This window comes from Oncorhynchus clarkii, chromosome 16 (genome assembly GCF_045791955.1).
Source record: "Oncorhynchus clarkii lewisi isolate Uvic-CL-2024 chromosome 16, UVic_Ocla_1.0, whole genome shotgun sequence".
NCBI classification, from domain to species: Eukaryota; Metazoa; Chordata; class Actinopteri; order Salmoniformes; family Salmonidae; genus Oncorhynchus; species Oncorhynchus clarkii.
In genome coordinates, this window is record NC_092162.1 from 5,745,920 (window position 1) to 5,771,116 (window position 25,197).

The window sequence follows — 25,197 nt, forward strand, 5'->3', positions numbered from 1 at the left end:
GAATGCACTAACTGACTGTGATATGTGGTTTTCTCACCTAGCTACCTGAAGATGAATGCACTAACTGACTGATATGTGGTTGTCTCACCTAACTACCTTAAGATGAATGTACTAACTGACTGGAATATGTGGTTGTCTCACCTAACTACCTTAACATGAATGTTACTAACTGACTGGGATATGTGGTTGTCTCACCTAACTATCTTAAGACGAATGCACTGACTGTGATATGTGGTTGTCTCACCTAGCTATCTTAAGATGAATGTACTGACTGTGATATGTGGTTGTCTCACCTAGCTATCTTAAGATGAATGCACTGACTGACTGTGCTATGTGGTTGTCTCACCTAGCTATCTGAAGATGAATGTTACTAACTGACTGTGATATGTGGTTGTCTCACCTAGCTACCTTAAGATGAATGCACTGACTGACTATGATATGTGGTTGTCTCACCTAGCTATCTGAAGATGAATGCGCTAACTGTGACATGTGGTTGTCTAACCTAGCTATGCACTAAATGTAAAGGAATCCGCATACATAGGTTTGGTTTACACCTCGCAGAACTCGGGTAGGCATGGCGACCATCTGTGCTCTCATACTCCCTAAAGACCTTCGCTTGAAAAACAAGAAAAAAAAACCCTGCAATTGTACCATTTGTCCCTCTTGAGCCACCGTAGCAACAACATAGCCAGGAACACTTCCTCAAAATAGTCCAAATTAATCTAAGATCAAGAAATCTGTCATTAATTATGATGTTTTTGGTCTTAGTCACAGCAATTTGACATCTAGCCATGATGTTTGGTGCAATATTTCTCAAAATGAAAATAATGTGCATGAAAACTGTCTCTCTCGTTGAATGACTTCATGTTCCCATTCCTACTAGGTGTAGTACTGTTGACCAATCACCGGGTGGGTTAGGGTTAGGGTTAGGGTTAGGGAAGACCAAACCGAACAAAATGTTCATAATATATACCCAAACTGTTTTGACTGGGAAGCATACGGTAAGTGTAAGTCGCTCTGGATAAGAGCATCTGCTAAATGACAAATGTTACTTCCAGTAGTGTAATGGTATGTGGTCTCAATGTAGTGTCCCAAATACAGTACTTTCAATTTTAAGTATGATGGAATAAACACTAAGCAGCCTTCAAAAAAGCCTACTTTAAGGTAGAAGTCGACGAGGAAAAGAATGCTATACCTAGTGTGGTATTGTTACGAAACCAATAAGTAGCACTAAAAATAAAACTTCAAAAATCATGCCTAAACTCAAGATTCCAAACTCGAAACAAAAAGCAGTCGGCTCTCCAAGCTGCGCTCTGATTGTCAATCTCCTTAATTGGACACAGCTGAGTAATTACCAAGGCTTAGCTCAGCACCTAGACCGCCACCTGGTTTTACAGTGTGGAAGTGTCTCCCGGATAGTGTGTTTGTCTATCCCCCCCCCAGTGCAGAATATTATTAGTTGTCAATGGAGTGAGTTTGTGTTCATGCAGGACCTCCCACCAACTAATCATGTGAATGCGGAGCTACACGGAGCCCACCGCATTGTTACAAAATGAGGCAAACGGAGATGCCTCAGCCAGCTCAATTTGGTCTCTATGCCTCCGGAGGTCCGAAATTGCATCACACCCTCCATGACGCCTCCGACCACATTTTCAGATCAACGTAAAAATCGGCTTTAAATACTTGCACTAGTCTTTTCTTACTGACACCGACTTTGCTGACAGCTGCTTGAGAAAAACGTGTACTTTAATTATATGACTGTAATATGTGGTTGTCTTAACCTTGCTACGTTAAGATTAATGCACTAAATTGCTCTGGATATGCTTGTCTGCTAAATGATTGAAAGGGAAGGTAATGCAGCATTACTTTAACGTCTCACTGAATGAAATTTAAGAGTAGGTGAAAATGTCATGTAATTAAACACATACCAAAACTTGACTGTGCAAATTATGAATACAAAATGAAACGATGTATTTTTTTTATAAGTTTGGAATTTGTTTAGTCATTTAATCAACCATTAAAAGCAGATAGCACTGAAATAGTATTACAGTATATTGGATGGTATGAATGACCAAGGAAAATGTGTTTACATGTTTTTGTATGCCAAAAACGTACTCAATGATATATTGTAATTTAACGATGGTTCTGTGTCCAGGCGGTGCCTCCCTGTTTGTCAATTTTCTTCCGTTTGGTGCCTAATGAACATGATGTGAGTCTTCCCTCGGGATGTGAAAAAACCCTGTCTTCTATTTCTAAATTGTTGGCAAGGAAGCAGAAATAGACCGGCACCCAGGCTAAAGCCTGGCTATCAAATGCGATCCACTTCTCAATGTGTCACAGAAGCTGGGCAACTAGAAATAACTCCTATGATGACGGTTCAATTTCTACACTGTGTCCTGGTGTTTAGATGCCACCGGGTGTCCGCAGCAGGGTCCATTGGAAGGCTCCGGATCATTCTTCAAGACCGTAGGCCTCACCACGTCAATGTCCCTCTCCAGATGATCCAGCAAGCCCGTGACAATACCGGGAGCAGCGTGGAAGTCAATCAGAAAGTATCCACCGCGCGTGTGTCGCTCGTTGTGTTTCGATATCTTGTACGGTAGAAGTTTCTCTCCGAGGTTCTCCAGGCCTCTCACCACAGCGCCTCGCTCCATCAAGGTTTCCACTGTGCGCCGCAAAAGTGCCGCGGTCTCCGGCCTCTGCATGGCCTTTACAATGAGGGCAAGTTCATATCGAGGCATGATTTACAGATTGTGAAAGACAAGAACAGACAGTAATACAGTTTAAACGTCCAGACTCATACAAATGTCCTTCATTTACAATATTCCCCGGACGTCAGGTGCCATGTCGTGAGACGATTAGAGATGACGTAAAATATATACACTAGACTGTACCAAAGGTTGAGGTATGGCGCTTGAAACGTTTTACATAAGAATATCTTCATACAATACATAATAAACGTAAGTAGGACAATGTGTAGAGCTATGTTCATTAATATTACTAGTATTGAGTAATAAATTATTATCGGACTCAAACTAAAGATTTTTTTGTTTTACCGATGTGCTTTCCGTGGTTTTTATTATTTTGGTGACGTTGTTTATTACGCGACGGCGTTTCAACGCGCATGTGCGTCTTCGGCGATTTTCTTCCACACGAGCCTGGTGAAAATGGCGGAGCAAAGTTCCGTGCCGAGTGATCTTTACAAACATGTCTATTCATTTCTACTGGAGAACAAGTTTACCAAGGCTGCCCAACACTTCATCAAACAAGCTAAAGTGGTAAGTGACAATATTCTGTATCCCGTTTAGTAGTTGTTGACAATGTTGTGTACCGCTCGGTGAGCTAGTCTGCTACGCAGGAGGTGCACGCCGTGCCGAGAGAACACGTGTGACTCCAATCCACTAATAATTCGTTTTTATTAGAATACCCATTGATTATGTTAAGTTACATATTCAACTTTTAGGATGATTGCTTCTTCAACTGCCATCACATAATAACTGGACTCAACTAGATAGCTTAGCAAGTTAACGTTGAACGATTGAATAAAATGTCTGTCTGACGAGTCAGCAGGCAATGAAATACCGTGTGCGTACGCTATAACTACCTAACAAGCTAGATTAACATGTCAGGCTTTTAATGTTTATTGGGAAATGGTTATTGCTGTTCGAACATTGATCCATCATCGAAAACTACTCGTTCTAATAATACTCCTCATAATGTGTTTTATGCACTTGTTTGTAGGTAAAACATTGTTCAGAAAAAATTGGTTACATGTAAATGCCTCATGATGGCTATAAACCTGCAAAGAGAATAAAATGACTGATGTGAAATATTCTTCCTTTGCAACAGCCACCCCAGGATGAAAAAGAAGCTGCTGGTCTTCTTGACATTTTCAACTTCTGGGTGAAGTAAGTACACTCTTGTCCAGTAACTTTACAACCCAACAACGTGGCTGGCGAGAATGACTTGACATGTGTATGTTTTCAATCCCAACCTCATCTTCTCAGAGCCCTTTGTCGATGACTGTGGGGCTAAACCATTAAGTGCACATACCAATAGGTAACAGCTTGTTTAAATTATTTTTGAATGCCTCTCACTGCTCTGTTCGCCATTCCTTTTCTCAGGTCTCCCGAAGCTAAGAAACGCAAGGCGCTGCCCATCGGTCCGGGAGCCAGTGACAGTCCGTCTGCTAAGAAGGCAAAGACTGCAGAGAGCTCCAGTGAGGAGTCGAGCAGCGACGAGGAGGAAGCTGCAGCACCTGCCAAGGCCACACCCACAGGTACGCACTCATCTGTCCTTTTAATATTTGCCATTTAGCAGAGTCTTATCAAAAGCGACAGTAGTGTGTGCATATATTTTTGTATGGGTATCCCCGGCGGTAATCGAACCCTTGGTTTTGCAAGCACCATGCTCTATCAACTGAGCCACACTGCTGAATGGAGTTATACTGGCCTGGAACAATGCTGGAAAGGACAATGCAAGCGAGAATAACTGAGCCAGCACATTATGATCCAGGTTGGCTCTATAGTGTAATACCTGAGCCAGCACATTATGGTCCACGTTGGCCCTATAGTGTAATACCTGAGCCAACACATTATGGTCCACGTTGGCCCTATAGTGTAATACCTGAGCCAGCACATTATGGTCCAGGTTGGCCCTATAGTGTAATACCTGAGCCAGCACATTATGGTCCAGGTTGGCCCTATAGTGTAATACCTGAGCCAGCACATTATGGTCCATGTTGGCCCTATAGTGTAATACCTGAGCCAGCACATTATGGTCCAGGTTGGCCCTATAGTGTAATACCTGAGCCAGCACATTATGGTCCAGGTTGGCTCTATAGTGTAATACCTGAGCCAACACATTGGTCCAGGTTGGCCCTATAGAGTAATACCTGAGCCAACACATTGGTCCAGGTTGGCTCTATAGTGTAATACCTGAGCCAACACATTGGTCCAGGTTGGCTCTATAGTGTAATACCTGAGCCAACACATTGGTCCAGGTTGGCCCTATAGAGTAATACCTGAGCCAACTCATTGGTCCAGGTTGGCTCTATAGTGTAATACCTGAGCCAACACATTGGTCCAGGTTGGCCCTATAGAGTAATACCTGAGCCAACACATTGGTCCAGGTTGGCCCTATAGTGTAATACCTGGTCCAGGTTGGCTCTATAGTGTAATACCTGAGGCAGCACATTATGGTCCATGTTGGCCCTATAGTGTAATACCTGAGCCAACACATTTCAGTTGAGTACATTCAGTTGTACAACTGACTAGGTGTCCCCTTCACTTCTTCTGTGTGGTGTCTTTGCAGCAGTTCGACCGTGAAGGCCTGATTCACTCCATCTCCTCTGAACAGTGACTGTTGAGATGTCTGTTACTTGAACTCAGTGAAGCATTTATTTGGGCTGCAATTTCTGAGGCTGGTAACTCTAATGAACTTATCCTCTGCAGCAGAGGTAACTCTGGGTCTTCCTTTCCTGTGGTGGTCCTCGTGAGAGCCAGTTTTATCGTAGCGCTTGATGGTTTTTTCAACTGCACTTGAAAAAACATTAAAAGTTCTCGACATTTTCCGGATTGACTGACCTTCATCTCTTAAATTAATGACTGTCGTTTCTCTTTTCTTATTTGATCTGTTCTTGCCATAATATGGACTTGGTCTTTTACCAAATAGGGCTATCTTCTGTATACCAACCCTACCATGTCACAACAGATTGGCTCAAACGCATTAAGAAGGAAAAAAATTACACAAATTAACTTTTAACAAGGTGCACCTGTTAATTCAAATGTATTCCAGGTGACTACCTCATGAAGCTGGTTGAGAGAATGCCAAGAGTGTGAAAAGTTGTCAAGGCAAAGGGTGGCTACTTTTAATAATCTAACATATATTTTGATATGTTTAACAAACATGGAATCATGTAGTAACAGAAAAGTGTTATTTCATAGTTTTGATGTCTTCACTATTCTACAATGTAAAATATTGTAAACATAAATAACCCTTGAATGAGTAGGTGTGTCAACTTTTGACTGGTACTGTGTGTGTGCGCGTTTGAAGGATTTCTAAAATTCTCCAACTTTCATACCAGGCAACCCCACATGGGTTCGCGACCCCTAGTTTGAGAACCGCTGCCCCTAAACCAATATCCTACATTGCCATGGCGTTGATGGACAGAGTTGACCTTTTTATCCAGTTAAAGGTAGCCTCAGAGGGGCCTCCCCAGTGGTGCTGCGGTCTAAGGCAGTGCTAGCTGCGTAACTGCAGATCCTGGGTCGATACCAGGCTGTGTTGCGACCGCGAGGCCCCCCGATACCAGGCCCAACGTCATCCAGGTTTGGGGAGGGTTTCGCGGGCAGGGATGTTCTTGTCCCATTGCGCATTAGCGACACATTGGTGCAGCTTGATTCCGGTTTAAGCGTGCGTTGTCAAGAAGCAGTGCGGCTTGGCTGGGTTGTGTTTCGGAGGACGCTCGACCTTCGACTCTCCCGAGTCCGCACGGGAGTTGCAGACTGTAACTACCAATTGACCATCACGAAAACGGGGGTAAAAAAGGTGGACTCTGAGATATGGAAACAGCATATTGGGTAGATTTTCACATCCACGAAGAGGTGAAGCGCGAGGCTCAACTTCTCTGCTGTTTTGGTATCCTGGCTACGACGTTGTGAAGTGAACCCGTGCGCATGCACAGATGCTGTTAGAGCAAAAGTCTTGCATCTCGCTAATCTCAATATCTGCGGTGTTGCTCGTGGCAACATTTTTACTAAGTCTACCTTTTTTAAACGGTTTCTTGATGTGTTTTCGTTAGCAGCCAAGGCTCCACGCCCTGCTAAATCAGATTCCAGCAGCAGTGATGATTCCAGTGACGAGGAGGAGGAGGCTGTAGCGAAGGTACATGAGCTATGTTTTACAATTTATTTTCTCTTTTATTATGTTAAAATCCCTAACCGTGTGATCTATGGTCAGGTCCACACACACTTCCCCCACCAGACATGCCACCAGGGGTCTTTTCACAGGGGTGTTTTCACAGTCTCCAGGTCCAGAACAGAGCCATGATTGCATGGACCTCCCTTCCATCTCATGTAGTGAACAGCAAACCTGGTTTATTGAAACCGATAAAGCATCACATCACGGCATAACGCCCCCCCCCCCCATGTGACCTATTGGTTGTATGTATGTGAAACTGATAGATGCACGCACACACACAAACTACATGTTAATGTTTTTTAAATGTAGGAAAATTGTAAACGTCTTGTCTTTTTCGTAATGTGTAGAACCCCAGTAAGATTAGCTGTTGCCATTCTTTTCGGGCTAATGGGGATCAAAATAAAATATCAATGTTGTTGATTTGCTATAATGGCCGACCATAACAGAGCAATGGGGGGCGGGGGCTTAGTGAAGATGATGCGTGTCCTGATGACGGCATCTTGCTGTTGGTTATGTTATAAAGATGGTGTTGGGGTAGGTCTGTTCTTGCAGCATGTTTTTATTTTATTTAAAAAAAATCCGTTCCTCATCTCTGCTAACAGAAACCTGCAGCAGCCAAAGATGAGGCCAAAGCTCCTGCAGCTAGTAAGTACATTTTTAACCTTTTGGAATGAACAGGAAGTCCCGCGCACTGAACATGTTCCCAATTGCCACCTTTACCGACAACGTTTTGATCCAGAAGGATCTCTATCGGATTCTTTTCTAGTGTCTGTCTTTAGCCCAGCACCCATTATTTTTTTTTATTAGGATTGTGCGTATGACCTCAAACTTTTCTACATTTTAACCTTTGTTCAACCACGAAGTCCCTTGAGACATGGAATCTCTTTAGACGGACACCCGACCAAGACAATCGCTTTACGACCACCATGATCCCATATTTGTATCAGCGTTGTTTCCCTCATTGTGCGGTTGCTTCTTGGATGTTACTTGTTTTGTGGTGTTGTCTTGCTGACTGTTCTTCTTTGCTCTGCAGAACGAAAGGCTGCAGCCGCGACCCCTAAGGCAGGAAAGGCTGCAGCCGCGACCCCTAAGGCAGGAAAGGCTGCAGCCGCGACCCCTAAGGCAGCAGCTCAGAAGAAGACTGCGAGCAGCAGCAGTAGTGAAGACAGCTCCAGTGAAGACGAGGTGCCCACTAAGGTACTGAAACTGATCCACAACACACAACCTCTCACCAGGGGGTCTATTCAAAAAGCCTCTCGGTGGAGGAGAGCTGATCTAGGATCTGTTCTGCCCTTTTCGGGTCATAACGACTACAGGTCGGTTGACAGAAGGGGCCTGATCCTGAATCAGCAGTCCTATTCTGAGACTATCTGTAAATATGTGCCCAGGACTCACAAACAGGACAGGTGTCCACGTTACCATGGGAGCTGTGTTGTCAGTGACAGTCTCCCTTCCTAGGCGTGGTACAGTATCTTCTTGATCTAACAAAAGTATTGTGTGCCACTGTCATACGATGCCGGTATGGAAGGAGGAACATTAGCTATATATTGTGGAGTAAATGTGTGTTGGTTGGGGGGGGGGTTAGACGAGAAATGAAGACTCAGTCAACCGTAAAACTAAGTCATTACACATCTTCATGAAAAAAATCTACAATGTACACATTAGAACGAAAATACCAAGGCACTCTTCATATTTGGCGGGATTTTTTTTTAAATGTCTTGTTTCAGCATGTCCTCAATGATAATTAAAACCACATGTGCAGCTGCTACATCTTCAGACTGTCTACACAATGTAGTTAGTGATACCTTGACCTCCTAGACTGAATGTCTCGCCCAACAGACCCCAGTGAAACCTCCTGGCCCCGTCAAGACCCCTCCAGCGAAGGACAGTAGTTCCTCGGACAGCAGTGATGACAGCAGCGATGATGAGGAGGAGGAGAAGAAGAAGAAGAAAGTGTCAGGTAACAAACTACTGTTTGTACTTAGGGACGGATTCCCTGACATAGTTTATTTTAAGACTAAACTCAAATGAAGTGTTTTGTAGTCCAAGACCCAGCTACATTTGTCTGGGAAACCGGCCCTGAGTGCTGTCCTGGTATCTGACACCTCGTTATTCTCCTCAGCTAAAACAGTCAAAACCACCCCAGCCAAGACTGTGACCCCCAAAGCTGCTGCAGCTGCTAAGAAGGCAGAGTCCAGCTCTGAGAGCACAGGTAGGTTCTAGGCCTAGTTTCTATAGGTTATATCTGTTGTAGACCTTGGTTCTGAAGGTTCTAGACCTAGTTTCTAAAGGCTATAGGTTATATCTGTTGTAGACCTTGGTTCTAAAGGTTCTAGACTAGAGAAATTGTAAACACGACACGTTGTACATCTTCAGACGGGCGAAAGGGAAGATTGAAGAATTAGGTTGCGCTGTTCGACATTCTGATTTGTTTACATCCTTCAAAATAAAAGTCCCAATATGATAGATCACTTTACATTTGTATTTCGGTAGAACTGTATATTTTATATGAATTTGATCGAAGTCGCGTTGGGGAAAAGTGACGTATAGAGAGGACCACTAGCAGGAGGGAAGCCACTGTCCACACAAGACGGTGAAGACACACATCATCCTAAAGTCTTGTTCTTTTAACCTCTCTAGGATAGGGGGACAGTCACGTCTCACTTGGCCAAAAGCCAGGGAAAATGCCAGATTCAAATAAAATTATATTAAATCTAACTTTCCTTAAATCACACGTGTAAGATACTAAATTAAAGCTACACTCGTTGTGAATCCAGCCAACGTGTCAGATTTTAAAAAGGCTTTTCGGCGAACGCATAAGATGCTACTATCTGATGATAACAAAGAGTAGCATATTTCAACCCTGCAGGCGCTACACAAAACGCAGAAATAAAATATAAAACATGCATTACCTTTGACGAGCTTCTTTTGTTGGCACTCCAATCTGTCCCATAAACATCACAAATGGTCCTTTTGTTCGATTCATTCCGTCCATATATATCCAAAATGTCCATTTATTTGGCGCGTTTGATCCAGAAAAACAGCTTCCAATTCCAATCCAAGTCACTACAAAACATCTTTAAAGTTACCTGTAAACTTTGCCAAAATATTTCAAACTACTTTTGTAATACAACTTTAGGTATTTTTAACCGTTAATAATCGATCAAATTGAAGACGGGTCTATCTGTTTTCAATACAGGAAGACAACAAACCAATGCTACTTTTCAAGTCTTGGCCAACTCTCAACAGCGTTACCTTTTTCCAAGATGGCCGTACTTCTTCATTGCACAAAGGAATAACCTCAACCAAATTCCAAAGACTGGTGACATCCAGTGGAAGCGGTAGGAACTGCAAACAAGTGCCTAAGAAATATCGTTTCCCCATGAGAACCCAATGAACACACAGTGACCTCCAAAAATAAATAATTCTGAATGGTTAGTCCTCGGGGTTTTGCCTGCTACATAAGTTCTGTTATACTCACAGACTTGATTCAAACAGAAAAAAACTGAAGTTTCTAAAACTATCCAAATCTACTAATAATATGCATATCTTATATTCTTGGCATGAGTAGCAGGAAGTTGAAATTGGGCATGCTATTTATCCAAAAGTGAAAATGCTGCCCCCTATCGCAAAGAGGATTTATTAACAACAACATATTTTGGCACTCTGAATAAAACCATCTTATCGTCTGACCATGTCCTGTGATTTCTTTATTCTCTATCAGCTACAACATTATTTTATCAGTTACGTAAACAAGCGCGCTTTTAGCATAGCATCTTTCCCACTGCTGCTGGGTTACCTAAACTAGCTAACCACTAGCAGCCTTGAAATGCATCACATTACCTTAACTAGCTAACCACTAGCAGCCTTGAAATGCATCACATTACCTTAACTAGCTAACCACTAGCAGCCGTGAAACACATCACATTACCTTAACTAGCTAACCACTAGCAGCCATGAAACACATCACGTACTAGCAGTTCAGCACATTACCTTAACTAGCTAACCACTAGCAGTCGTGAAACACATCACATTACCTTAACTAGCTAACCACTAGCAGTCGTGAAACACATCACATTACCTTAACTAGCTAACCACTAGCAGCCATGAAACACATCACGTACTAGCAGTTCAGCACATTACCTTAACTAGCTAACCACTAGCAGCCGTGAAACGCATCACATTACCGTAACTAGCTAACCACTAGCAGCCCTGAAACGCATCACATTACCTTAACTAGCTAACCACTAGCAGTCGTGAAACACATCACATTACCTTAACTAGCTAACCACTAGCAGCCCTGAAACACATCACGTTACCTTAACTAGCTAACCACTAGCAGCCGTGAAACACGTCACATTAACTAGCTAACCACTAGCAGCTGTGAAACACATCACGTTACTAGCAGTTCAGCACATTTCTTTTACTGTGAAAAACACATGAGTGATACTACTAGCAGCAGTAAACCCAGATGATGGTGAACACAACCGTTGGCTACCACGATATCCTGCACGTTACATCGGCCAATAAAGATCAGGAAGTAGAGCAAATCATAAAGGCACGTCTTGAAATATGCAAAACAGTGTTCTGTTGGAGGAGTTGTTGCTAGCTTATTCCATCGCCAAACATCACGCTGAATCGTGTGTGTGTGTGTGGGGACAGTTGGTTTTGAATGATCTGGTGCACTTAGACAACAATCTATATTTGTTTATCTACTAGCAACATAACATGATACGTTTATGGGCACTTTAGTACCTACTTACCGAAGTGAGGCCTGCATATGACTGACGCGCCAGGGGCGGGTTCCCCTATCACTAGTCTGTCCGACGCAATAAGACTTTATTCCCGTCTACTTGCATTTCAACCAAACATGCCGGTACAGTGCACTGCCGCCAGCACCAGGCCGGTAGTCCTTGACGTCAAAGTATTGTACGTTTTGAAATATTGATAAATGTCATGCAAATTGCTAAAATAGGAAGTGTTTTTGTTAACTTTTGCATAAAGACTGTTTAGATGGAGTATCGTCAATCTACGTTAGATTTGTGGAAATATGTTGTGCAACCTGTCCTTACATTTTTTTTTTTTTTAATGACGAGCCACTACTACAACTGTTTTACCTGAGTTGAGGTGTTTTGATTTTAAAGTGAACAGTTTCATTGATTCTTCTCTTTTTCCTCTTAGACTCCAGCTCTGAAGAAGAAGTAGCAGCAAAGAAGCCAGCAGCTAAGGCTACCCCAGCTAAGGCTACCCCAGCGAAGGCTACCCCAGCTAAGGCTACCCCAGCTAAGGCTACCCCAGCTAAGGCTACCCCAGCTAAGGCTACCCCAGCTAAGGCTACCCCAGCTAAGGCTACGCCAGCAGAAGACTCTGACTCCAGCTCTGAGGATGAAGAAGAGGCTAAGAAGCCAGAAGTAATAAGGGTTAAGTCCACAGCTGTCAAAGTAACGGTTACCCCTGCCAAGGAAGACTCTTCCTCAGACTCCAGCTCAGAGGAGGAAGAGGAGGAGAAGGGTTCGAAGACAGTGAAAGTGGCGCCAGCTACAGCAACCGTAACGGTGGCAGAGGTGAAGGAGCGGGGGGCCAAGACTGTGACTGTAGCGGGGGCCAAGGCTACTGTGAAGGTGGTGGACGGCGACTCCTCTTCCTCGAGCTCAGAGGATGACGAAGAGGGGACGGTGAAAGCAGCACCAGCTAAGGCGACTCCTACCGTGACCCGAGGCAAGGCTGCTGAATCCTCCTCAGACTCTGACTCGAGCTCAGAAGATGAGGAAGAGGCTAAAAAAACAGCAGCCAAGGTGACTCCAGCGAAGACTGCCCCAGCTAAGAAATCAGACTCTTCCAGCTCTGGTAAGACATTTAATACAAGTTGGCGAGGCTGTAAGATGGAGTCATTTTTAGAATGCATCCCAGATCTCTTTGTGCTGAAATAAGTTGGCAAGAGGCCACAAACAGATCTGTGACTCGGTGTTAGAGACAAATGAACTTTTTTTTACTATTATACACGGGTTATGTTACAAACGTTAAGCCGTCCAGTAAATTGCGACTCATTCCCGCCGGTTGGGCCCCTCTGTGGCCATAAGCGAACCGGAAAACGCTCGTCCCGAGGCGGCGCCCCTAGTGGCCGTGGACATTAATGCAGGGAAACTCAAATCAGTTTTACCTCATTTCTACCAGCATGTTAAATGTGCAACCAGAGGGGGAAAAACCTCTAGACCACCTTTACACCTTTACAGAGGTGGCGCCCCTAGTGGCCGGGGACGTTAATGCAGGGAAACTCAAATCTGTTTTACCTCATTTCTACCAGCATGTTATATGTGCAACCAGAGGGGGAAAAAACCTCTAGACCACCTTTACAGAGACATGTACAAAGCTCTCCCTCTCCCTCATGTGGCAAATTTGACCATAATTCTATCCTCCTGATTCCTGCTTACAAGCAACAATTGGTGCGGCTAGTGGTTAGAGCGTTGGACTAGTAACCGGAAGGTTGCAAGTTCAAATCCCGAGCTGACAAGGTTGACGAAGATCTGTCGTTCTGCCCCTGAACAGGCAGTTAACCCACGGTTCCTAGGCCGTCATTGAGAATAAGAATTTGTTTCTAACTGACTTGCCTAGTTAAATTAAGGTTTCAATGGCCTCAGTCATTGGCTTTATCAGTAAGTGCATCGAGGACGTCGTCCCCACGGTGAGCGGTGGTAGGCACTTTCTTTTTCTTCTTTTTAAAAAAATTAATAATTTTACCCCTTTTTCTCAACAATTTCGTGGTATATGTTTTTAGTAGCTACTATCTTGTCTCATCGCTACAACTCCCGTACGGGCTCGGGAGAGACGAAGGTTGAAGGTCATGCGTCCTCCGATACACAACCCAACCAAGCCGCATCCAACCCGGAAGCCAGCCGCACCAATGTGTCAGAGGAAACACTGTGCACCTGGCAACCTTGGTTACAGGATTCGCTGGTGCGCGATGAGACAAGGACATCCCTACCGACCAAGGCCTCCCTAACCTGGACGACGCTATAGGCCAATTGTGCGTCGCCCCACGGACCTCCCGGTCGCAGCCGGTTGCGACAGAGCCTGGGCGCGAACCCAGGGACTCTGATGGCACAGCTGGCGCTGCAGTACAGCGTCTTTAACCACTGCGCCACCCGGGAGGCTCAAACAGCACTTTCGTGCATTTTGCCAGCAGCTCTGCTGTTTATGACTTCAAGCCTATCAACTCCCGAGTTTAGGCTGCTGTAACCGATGTGAAATGGGTGCGCACTAATAGCGGTTCAAACGTCACTCGCTCTGAGACTTGGAGTAGTTGTTCCCCTTGCTCTGCATGGGCCGCGGCTTTTGTGGAGCGATGGGTAACGATGCTTCGAGGGTGGCTGTTGTCGACGTGTTCCTGTTTCGAGCCCAGGTAAGGGCGAGGAGAGGGACGGAAGCTATACTGTTACACTGGAAATACTATAGTACCTATTAGAACATCCAATAGTCACAGGTGTATGAAATACAAATGGTATAGAGAGAAATAGTCCTATAATAACTACAACCTAAAACTTGTTACCTGGGAATATTGAAGACTCATGTTAAAAGGAACCACCAGCTTTCATATGTTCTCATGTTCTGAGCAAGGAACTTAAACGTTAGCTTTCTTACATGGCACATGTTGCACTTTTACTTTCTTCTCCAACACTTTGTTTTTGCATTATTCATTATGTATTATATTAAGTTTAAAACAAGTGTTCATTCAATATTGATGTAATTGTCATTATTACAAATATACGTATTAGAATCGGTCGATTAATCGGTATCTGCTTTTTTTTCTTTTTCCAATAATCGATATCGGCGTTAAAGTCGTAATCAGTCGACATCTAGCCTGTAATACGAACATGTTTCACGCAGACCACCATAGTCCCTGTGCCCAAGAACACAAAGGTAACCTGACTAAACCTGACTAACGAAGGTAACCTGCCTAAATGACTACCGACCCGTAGCGCTCACGTCTGTAGCAATGAAATGCTTTGAAAGGCTGGTCATGGCTCACATCAACACCATTATCCCAGAAACCCTAGACCGACGGCAATTTGCAAACAGCCCCAAAAGATCCACAGGTTACATCTCTATTGCACTCCACACTGCCCTTTCACACCTGGACAAAAGGAACACCTATGTGAGAATGCTATTCTTTGACTACAGCTCAGTGTTCAACACCATAGTACCCTCAAAGCTCCTCACTAAGCTAAGGACCCTGGGACAAAACGCCTCCCTCTGCAACTGGATCCTGGACTTCCTGACGTGCCGCCCCCAGGTGTTAAGGGTAGGGAACAACACATCCGCCACGCTGATCCTCAACACGGGGGCCCCTCAGGGGTGCGTGATTAGTCCCCTCCTGTACCCCCTGTTCATTCAAGACTACATGGCCAGGCACGACTCCACAACGACGAGACAGCCTATAGGGAGGTCAGAGACCTGGTCGTGTGGTGCCAGGACAACAACATCCTCAACGTGATCAAGACCAAGGAGATTGTGGACTACAGGAAAAGGACCGAGAATGCCCCCATTCTCATCGACGGGGCTGTAGTGGAGCAGGTTGAGATCACCAACAAACTGAAATGGTCCATTACACAAAGATTGTCGTGAAGAGGGCACAACAAAGCCTATTCCCCCTCAGGAAACTGAAAAGATTTGGCATGGGTCCTCAGATCCTCAAAAAGGTTCTACAATTGCACCATCGAGAGCATCCTGACTTGTTGCGTCACTGCCCGATATGGCAACTGCTCAGCCTCCGACCGCAAGACACTACAGAGGGTAGTGCGTATAGCCCAGTACATCACTTGGGCCAAGCTTCCTGCCATCCAGGACCTCTATACCAGGCGGTGTCAGAGGAAGGCCCTAAAAATTCAGGCTCCAGTCACCCTAGTCATAGACTGTTCTCTTTGCTACCGCATTGCAAGTGGTACCGGAGCACCAAGTCGAGGTCGAAAAGGCTTCTAAACAGCTTCTACTCCAAAGCCGTAAGACTCCTGACCAACTAATCAAAGGGCTACCCAGACTACCCCTCTTTTACACTGCTGCTACTCTCTGTTTATTATCTATGCATAGTCACTTTAACTTGACCTACATGTACATATTACCTCGACTAACCGGTGTTAGTAGTTGAGGTTGTTCTTCAATAACGAAGACGCCGAAGCAAATCAGGAGGAGAAAAAATAGATTTATTTGAAAAGGACAAATCGTAGATGTTATGCTGGGAGGGAGATGTTCAGTCTTCCCTGTCCTCAGTTTTGCTTCTGTTCTCACTCTGCACCAGTTGGATACATTTCAGTCTGACAGCGGAAAAAGTTGTCTTAACCTGTTAAGAAAAGATTTTCTGCTCGTTGTTTGGCACTGAATAACATCCACAGAAAATCACAGTTAAGTGTTACATAGCACTCGGGGGATTAGAATTTAGGTCTTGGCTTAGACTGTCAAACAAACTCACATTTTATTTAACTGAATCTACCATTTTTAAATGCTGTAATGTTCACACCTGTCTGTCCTGTAGACTCTGACAGCAGTTCTGAGGACGAGACACCAGCTAAACCTGCTGCAGCTGCTCCCAAGGCCCCAGCCAAGGCTGCTACAGAAAACAGCTCGGACTCCGACTCTTCTTCTGAAGATGACGAACCCCCAGCTAAGAAGGCTACCCCAGCCTCTGTTGCTAAATCAGCTTCCAAACCAGCAACCCCGGTTCCTAAATCAGCCTCCAAACCAGCCACCCCAGTTACTAAACCAGCTGCAGCGGAAAGCAGCTCGGACTCCGGCTCTTCTTCTGAAGATGACGAACCCCCAGCTAAGAAGGCTACTCCAGCCTCTGTTGCTAAATCAGCTTCCAAACCAGCAACCCCGGTTCCTAAATCAGCTTCCAAACCAGCCACCCCAGTTACTAAACCAGCTGCAGCGGAAAGTAGCTCGGACTCCGACTCTAGCTCAGATGAGGATGAGGCCGTAGCTAAGAAGGCTACCTCTAAACCAGCCAAACCAGTGGTGACTAAATCGGCCTCTAAACCAGCCACCCCAGTGGTGACTAAATCAGCCCCAGCCAAGGCAGCAGCCGAGAGCAGCTCCGATTCAGACAGCTCGGACTCGGAGGACCAGGCTGCTGCTACGAAGAAGACCACCCCCAAGACCACCCCCAAACCTGCAGCCAAGAGTCCTGCCGTCAAGACACCGGCTAAAGCTGCAGAGTCGTCATCGTCCGAGGAGAGTAGCTCTGAGGAAGAGGAGGCCAGTAAAAAGACTGTGAAACCCGCTGCCGCCCCCAAGACCGCCCCCAAGACCACCCCCAAGACCACCGCAGCAGCCAGACCTAAAGCCAAGGAGGACAGCAGCTCTTCAGATGACTCCAGTGATGAAGAGGGTAAGAAGATTCACACATTATCTCTCATACTTATGTGTAGGCGTATTTTTGTTGTTGTATCTTTCATATTTCGAGGTCGCTTGTGAATAAGCATTAAGCGTTGTATTTTTATACATATGACAACTAAATTGAACTTTGAACCTTGCAGCAGCGCCCAAACCAGCAGCAGTGAAGGCTACAACACCAGCCTCGGCTAAAAAGGCAGCCGAAAGCAGCTCCGACTCTTCCGACAGTTCCGACTCGGAGGTGGAGACAGAGGCCGCCAAGGCGACGCCCGCCAAACCTGCTCTGACCAATGGAAAGCCAGCTACACCCAAAGCAACAACCTCTGCAGTCAAGGTAACGAAACCGAAGAAGGCTGCCGAGTCTTCCTCTTCCGAGGAGAGTAGCTCTGAGGAAGAGGAGGCCAGTAAAAAGTCTGTGAAACCCACCCCCAAGACCACCCCCAAGACCACCCCAGCAGCTAAAACCAAGGAGGCCAGCAGCTCATCAGACGACTCTTCTTCGTCTGAAGAAGAAGAGGCAGCAGTCACCACTCCCATCGCTAACGGTGAGTTTTGAACGCCACTAAAAAGGTCTGGAAACTGTTCAGTGGTCATTTTAAGCTCATGATATTTACCCAATTTGATTCTTGACAATTATAGCTTTTAAATGCCTCATAAGCCTTAGTACAACTGTATTGTGTTGAGTGCTATCTTAATGGCCTACACATTGGAGCCATTTACCAAGAGAAGGAAAAATGGCCCATGTTTTGCAGCAAGGCTAATTATCACGCTACAATTCAATTACTTGAAAAGTCATCCTTGCTTGAATTGGTTCCATTGTTTTATAGTTGTATTGCCCTTTTTTTTTAAATTTATTATTGGGTTAGTTTAATTTCTTATAACCAGGATTTTTATGTAACTGGATAGATTGACAAGAAGGATATTTTTCCTCATTTATCCCTCTTCTCTCCCTCCACAGGCATTGTAAACGGTAAGAGAAAAAGGGAAGGAGGAGCCTCAGAGGACGAGGAAGAATTAACAACACCTAAAAATAACAAAGCAGCAGCAACAACACCACAGACGTTCCCTAAAGTCTCTAAGAAGGTGAGAACAGAACAGAGACTGGCTAGCGCTTGGCTAGTATAACTATTTAATACTTATCATTTGTTGGTTTGGTATTTGTTGTATATGGGAAATAAACTTTGACATGGTGTCAGACTTAGTATACAGAAATAGATGTTGCATTTCTGTACCACAGAGATACTTTTCTGTACAGTGCCTTGGGAAAGTATTCAGACCCCTTGACTTTTTCCACATTTTATTACGTTACAGCCTTATTCTAAAAATGTATTTAAATCGTTTTTTTTCCCTCGTCAATCTACCTCATAACGATAAAGCAAAAACAGGTTTGGACATATTTGCTAATTTCTAAAGAAATTAAAAACAACTTTTACATAAGTATTTATCTCTGCAGATCCTATCAAGCTCTGTCAGGTGTGAAGGGAGCGTTGCTGCGCAGCTATTTTCAGGTTTATTCAGAGATACGCTTGTCCACTCAAGGACATTTCAAGACCACTCCTGCCTTTGTCTTCTTGGCTGTGTGCTGACAGATGGCGCTGAAGGAGATGCCTGCCATTTTACAGGCTCCTAACCAATTGTGTTTTTGCGTTATTTGCAACTTAATTTGTACGTAATGTTTCTGCCACCGTCTCTTATGACGGAAAAAAGCTTCTAGATATCAGGACATTGATTACTCACCTCGTACTGGACAAAGATGTATTTTCTTGAATGAGTCAGACGCGAAGGATTAGCTTCAGACACCCGACATGGGCCTAATCCCTGTCCTTCTCCCGAAGAAGAGACTGAGATATCGGGAACGTAGGTCGGGGTGCCTGGTAAGGATCCGACGGCGAGTGAGTAATCCCCCTCTACCATCAGTCCTATTAGCAAACGTGCAATCATTGGATAACAAAATGGATGAGCTCCGCTCAAGATTAGCAGTTGATGTTGTTCTTCAATAACACAGACCCCAAGGAAAATCAGGGGGAGGTAAATAGGTTTATTCAAAGAGAACAAATCATGCTGGGAGGTAGATGGTAGATGATCATTCTCCCCTGTCCTCAGTGATTCTCTCCACAGAACAAAGGAACAAGATGTAATTTATAACCCAGCCCTAGCCTGTGGTTGACCAATTAGACTTACTTGCAATAAAACTGGGCCAATGGCCAAATAACAGTATCCTATTTCAGGCTCAATCCCTGGACAAATTCCTGCCATGTATCTGACCCAGTGATCAATAATTTCCTATTACAGAAAAACCACTATTTCCATTGATCGTTAAATCTAGGCCTTAGGTCCTCTGCGTTGCGTATTTATCTTCAAAATATTCTTACACTATCCTACCAACGGGACATTAAAAACTAATATCTTATGTTTGGCTGAACGACAACATGGATAACATACAGCTGGCTGGGTTTACGTCTGCATCAGCAAGATAGGATAGACAGCCCTCGTCTTTCTGTTCTATTTGTCAATAAGAGCTGGTGCACCAAATCTAATATTAAAGGAAGTCTCTAGGTTTTGCTCGCCTGAGGAAAAGTGTCTCATGATAAGCTGTAGACCACACTATTCACCAAGAGAGTTTTTAAATCTATATTTTTCGTAGCCGTCTATTTACCACCCCAACCCGATGCTGGCACCAAGACCGCATTCAACGAGCTGTATAAGGCCATAAGCAAGAACATGCTCATCCAGAGGTGGCGCTCCTAGTGGCCGGGGACTTTAATGCAGGGAAACTTAAATCAGTTTTAACTAATTTTTATCAACATGTTAAATGTGCAACCAGAGGGGAAAAAACTCGAGACCACTTTACCTCAACACACAGAGCTGTTTACAAAGCTCTCCCTCACACCCCATTTGGCAAATCTGACCATAATTCTACCCTCTTGATTCCTGCTTACAAATTAAATTTAAAGCAGGAGGTACCAGTGACTCGCTCAATATGGAAGTGGTCAAATGAAGCAGATGCTACACTACAGGACTGTTTTGCTAGCACAGACTGGAATATGTTCCGGGATTCTTCCGATGGCATTGAGGACTATACCACATCAGTCATCGGCTTCATTAATAAGTGCATCAACGATGTCGTCCCCACAGTGACCGTACGTACCTACCACAACCAGAAGCCATGGATACAGGCAACATCCGCACTGAGCTAAAGGCTCGAGCTGCCGCTTTCAAGGAACGCGGCTCTAACCCGGAAGCTTATAAGAAATCCCGCTATGCCCTCCGACTAGCCGTCAAACAGGCAAAGCGTCAATACAGGACTAAGATTGGATCGTACTACACCGGCTCTGACGCTCGTCGGATGTGGCAGGGCTTGCAAACTACTACGGACTACAAAGGGAAACCTAGCCGAGAGCTGACCAGTGACACGAGCCTACCAGATGAGCCAAATTACTTCTATGCTCGCTTCGAGTCAAGCAACAATGAAGCATGCGTGCATAAGAGCATCAGACGACACAACAGTAGTCGGCTTGATCACCAACGACGAGGGAGGAGGGTGAGGGCACATCGCTCAATGTCAACAAAACAATGGAGATGATCGTGGACTTCAGGAAACAACAGAGGGAACACCCCCTTATCCACATCGACGGGACAGTGGTGGAGAAGGTGGAAAGATTTAAGTTCCTCAACGTACACATCACAAACAAACTGAAATGGTCCACGCACACAGTGGTGAAGAAGGCGCAATAGCGCCTCTTCAACCTCAGAAGGCTTAAGGAATTTGGCTGGTCACCTAAAACCCTCAACTTTTACAGATGCACAATTGAGAGCATCCTGTCAGGCTGTATCACTGCCTGGTACGGTAACCGCAAGGCTCCCCAGAGGGTGATGCGGTCTGCCCAACGCATCACCGGTTGCGAACTACCTGCCCTCCGTAACACCTACAGCACCCGATGTCACAGGAAGGACAAAAAGATAATCAAAGACAACAACCAACTGAGCCACTGCCTCCACATTGACTCTGTACCGGTACCCATTTTAACCCATTTTAGAATAAGGCTGTAACGTAACAAAAAGTCAAGGGGTCTGAATACTTCCCTAAGGAACTCTATACGTGCCAGGTGTTTGATGGGTCGATACAGAACCGAGGTGCATTGTGGAACTAACTGGTCTGCGTCAGTGTCAAATATGGACTAAACTTGACTCCTAAATTCCCTGTTTGACCCGTCTGTCCCTCCTAAAGATCAATGTACCTTTCCGTAGAATAAGAGAGGAGGAAATTGATGTGGACAACCGACTGGCTGACAACTCCTTCGACGCCAAGGTGAGAACTACACTCCCCCTTTGTCTGTCTACTATAGAAATTACAAATGGGGCTCAAACTTGATTCAGTTGCAATTTGTGTATAATTATTTCCTTTATGACACAATGTACCAAGAGCACACATTATGGCTCTGTGTACTAAGCCCTTCATTTAAACACCATTACAGCTCTGTGTACTAAGCCCTTCATTTAAACACCATTACAGCTCTCTGTGTACTAAGCCCTTCATTTAAACACCATTACAGCTCTCTGTGTACTAAGCCCTTCATTTAAACACCATTACAGCTCTGTGTACTAAGCCCTTCATTTAAACACCATTACAGCTCACTGTGTACTAAGCCCTTCATTTAAACACAATTACAGCTCTCTGTGTACTAAGCCCTTCATTTAAACACCATTACAGCTCTCTGTGTACTAAGCCCTTCATTTAAACACCATTACAGCTCTCTGTGTAGAAACATTATTGGTAATATTTATTCACTCAAGTGCAGGGCATTTAAACATTTAATTTAATTTTTAAATCTAACAAGTAATTTCTGGGTAATGATTTAAATACCTTACTGTGATTGGTTAAAATTCTAAATGGTCAAAAAGAGAAACAAACAGCTTCTTGGCAAAGATCGAGTTTCCAATTTAGCTGGGAGGGGAGAACTGAAAACGAGTTATTGGCCGAGAGCTTTGGAACTCTTTCTAATTGGTCTATTAACTAATTTACCGCATTGTGATGTCACTAGGCAGACAAACGTCATCCTACCGAAACAGGCTGAAATTTCAGGACATCTTTTCAAATAACACTAAAAGGGCATTATCATTTCACAGCATTATTCCAACCTTATGTACAATTTTTTTAATCATTCACAATGTTCACGTTCACACCTTAGCTTGCACGAATTTCCAGTGCTTGTTCCTAAAACTCATAGTAAAAGCTGTACAGTAGTTATGGATCGACAGTCGTCAACATGTCATGATTGGCTAGACGGGTTCTGACCGTCTCTGTGTTCTCCTCAGCGCGGGTCGGATGGAGACTGGGGCCAGAGGGCCAATGACGTGCTCCGTTTCACCAAGGGGAAGTCCTTCCGTCACGAGAAGACCAAGAAGAAGAGGGGTAGCTACTGTGGAGGAGCCATCTCCCAGTCCGTCAACTCCATCAAGTTCGACAGCGACTGAGAACCTAGTCATTGTTTGTCACTACCCCTCTTCCTCCCCTCTCGACCCAGGACTATCTGAGGACCAGGGCGGTCTGCCCCCCTCCCCATCCCCCGACTTCCCCCTCAGCAGAAACCTGACTGAGCTGAAGATCGTGAACTGAACTAGAGCTGAGACTGCTGCGCTCACATAAGTGGCGGGTGATTTGTAGTTCGTACGTCTGTGTTAAACCAGTCCTTTTAAAATGCACATTTCTGTAATGGTGGAATGACGCTGTAGAAGTGGAGACTAGCTTTCCTTGAAATGGCACCCAGTCAAGACACCTCCCCTGCAGCCTTTCTTCTGTCCTAAACGACACCCTATTCCCTAAGTAGTGCACTACTTTTGACCTGATCGAAAGTAGTGCACTACGTAGGGAATAGGGTGCCGTTTAGGACAGAAGAAAGGCTGCAGGTGAGGTGTCTTGGCTTGTCTCCCCTTGTGCCTTCAGGACGGATCACGAAGGATTCGTGTACATCATATAGCCACCAGGTGGCGGTAGTCAGCCACCAATTCAGTTAAATATCAAGTCAAACTGTTTTCAGATTTCATTTCTCTCTCGGCCACTTAATATGTTGCTTGTTGTGAAATTGTTAGCCTGGATCTCATACATTCTGTCCAGTGATATTTTTTTTTCTCCCCCAGTCGTAAATTTAAATTCTGTTTCTTGTTTTATTGCAGTTTGCATTGTGGGGAAAAGGGTTATTTGTTTGATTTTTGTGTTGTCAGGAAAAATGACTGTTTTTGTATGGAACATGCAGACCTGTGGGTTTTGTTTTTGAGGGTTGAATGAAATTATCTTTTAGTTTCTCTTTTGGTATGATTTATGGTGTGGATATTTCGTAGTGGGTGCGTTCCAGGCTGACTACATTTGCAGTGGCCTACCAGATCTCACGCCTGGATAAGGATTCAACCACTGCAATGTAGTCAGCCTGGAACGCACCCGTTTTAGATCAGTATTTACGTTTTTTTTTTTAGCCTGGGAGTATCAGGGATCATCCAACTGTTATTACAAGCTGCAGTCTAAAAATAACTTCCTGGGTCGCGTTCAGTAGGATGTACTGAAACAAAACGTTTTGAAACGGTAGACTCCGTTTCTAAAAAAAAAAAGATTAAAAAAGTAATTCTGTTGTGCTTACTGAACAGGATCTGGTTGCATCTGAAATGGTACCCCGTTCACTAGTGGTCGTAAGTAGTCTACTGTAGGGAGTACACTGCCATTTCAGATGTGATGTTGATTCCTGCTGAAGTCAAAACTGCCAGCCTATTGGTTTGGTGGTTCATTGGTTCAGCAGCCAACCACAAGTTGTTTTAATTTTGTGAATTTTCAATTTCCTGTTTCTAGTCTTATTTTCTTATTGAGTATTGTTACTACTTGAATAAAATACCTAGTTGTTCCAATCTCTCCTCCCTCCACATTTAGAAGCTGTCTTTTTCCTTTCACTTAGGAACGTAGAGTACAAATGAATTCAATAAAACATACATTAAATAGAACCAACATGGAAATAACCCAGAAGGCCAATTTTTTTATTTTAATTTCATTTTTTTTAAAACATTATTTTACTTAACCTTGTCCTCTAGGTTACTGAATCTCTTTTCTACTGCAGTTTGCTACTCAATTCATGCACTTTGGTAGAAGAGGAACGAGGTAGAGGCCTTTGCATATTTTTAACTAGGGCCCAAGGAAGCAAACATTACTTCCCAGCATACCTAAAAATAAAAAATTAATTATATACCTTTTTATTTAGCTTGGCAAGTCAGTTTAAGAGCAAATTCTTATTTACAATGACGGCCTAGGAACAGTGGGTTAACTGCCTTGTTCAGGGGGCAGAACGACAGATTTTTACCTTGTCAGCTCTGGGATTTGATCTAACAACCTTTCAGTTACTAGTCCAACACACTAACCACTAGGCTACCTGCCGTCCCTAAAGTGTATAGGTTGGATACACCGTTTAGTTGGATGTTAACCAGCCGACTGCACTAGAATGTTAAACAGTCAAAACAATTCGAGAGAAAATCAAATAGAACATTTTACAAATATACAACCCTGAGTCAGTAGTCCAAATAGCAGTCTACGTATGAATATATTAGGAATGACGTGCAGTATATCGTGTGGGCAGTATATATAGAGATATTTACAGCAGTAGATGGAGGAATGGCATAAATGCACAGTATTAGCAGTATGTCTGTTTATAATACAGAGCATTCGGAAAGTATTCAGACCCCTTGACCTTTTCCCACAGTTTGTTACATTACAGCCTTATTCTAAAATGGATTAAATGAGTTTTTCCCCCTTCAGTCTACACACAATACCCTAGAATGACGAAACAAAACGTTTTTTTTTTAGAAATGTTTGCAAATGTAATATTCAGGCCCTAAAATGGATTAAATCTACAC

At 44.1% G+C, this 25,197-nt stretch overlaps 2 protein-coding genes across 3 annotated transcripts; one reads left to right on the forward strand and one right to left on the reverse strand.

Moving 5' to 3' along the window:
- Positions 1-2,134: 2,134 nt before the first annotated feature.
- Positions 2,135-2,851, reverse strand: LOC139367893 (mitochondrial ribosomal protein S6). Its single transcript, XM_071106263.1, has one exon. The coding sequence runs from the start codon at positions 2,739-2,741 to the stop codon at positions 2,385-2,387; it is 357 nt and encodes a 118-aa protein (XP_070962364.1). The 5' UTR covers positions 2,742-2,851; the 3' UTR covers positions 2,135-2,384.
- Positions 2,852-2,968: 117 nt separating this feature from the next.
- LOC139367892 (nucleolar and coiled-body phosphoprotein 1-like) lies at positions 2,969-24,201 on the forward strand. Of its 2 annotated transcripts, none has more exons than XM_071106262.1 (14): positions 2,969-3,278; positions 3,850-3,908; positions 4,125-4,279; positions 6,803-6,885; positions 7,524-7,566; positions 7,955-8,118; positions 8,761-8,881; positions 9,044-9,133; positions 12,103-12,768; positions 16,448-17,302; positions 17,451-17,852; positions 18,266-18,390; positions 21,556-21,616; positions 22,624-24,201. In XM_071106262.1, exons 1-13 carry the CDS (start codon positions 3,168-3,170, stop codon positions 21,574-21,576), a joined length of 2,895 nt encoding a protein of 964 aa, XP_070962363.1. In that variant the 5' UTR covers positions 2,969-3,167; the 3' UTR covers positions 21,577-21,616; positions 22,624-24,201. The 2 variants fall into 2 exon arrangements, with proteins under 2 accessions (XP_070962363.1, XP_070962362.1); XM_071106261.1 differs by having other exon boundaries at positions 2,972-3,278; positions 21,536-21,616.
- Positions 24,202-25,197: the final 996 nt, after the last annotated feature.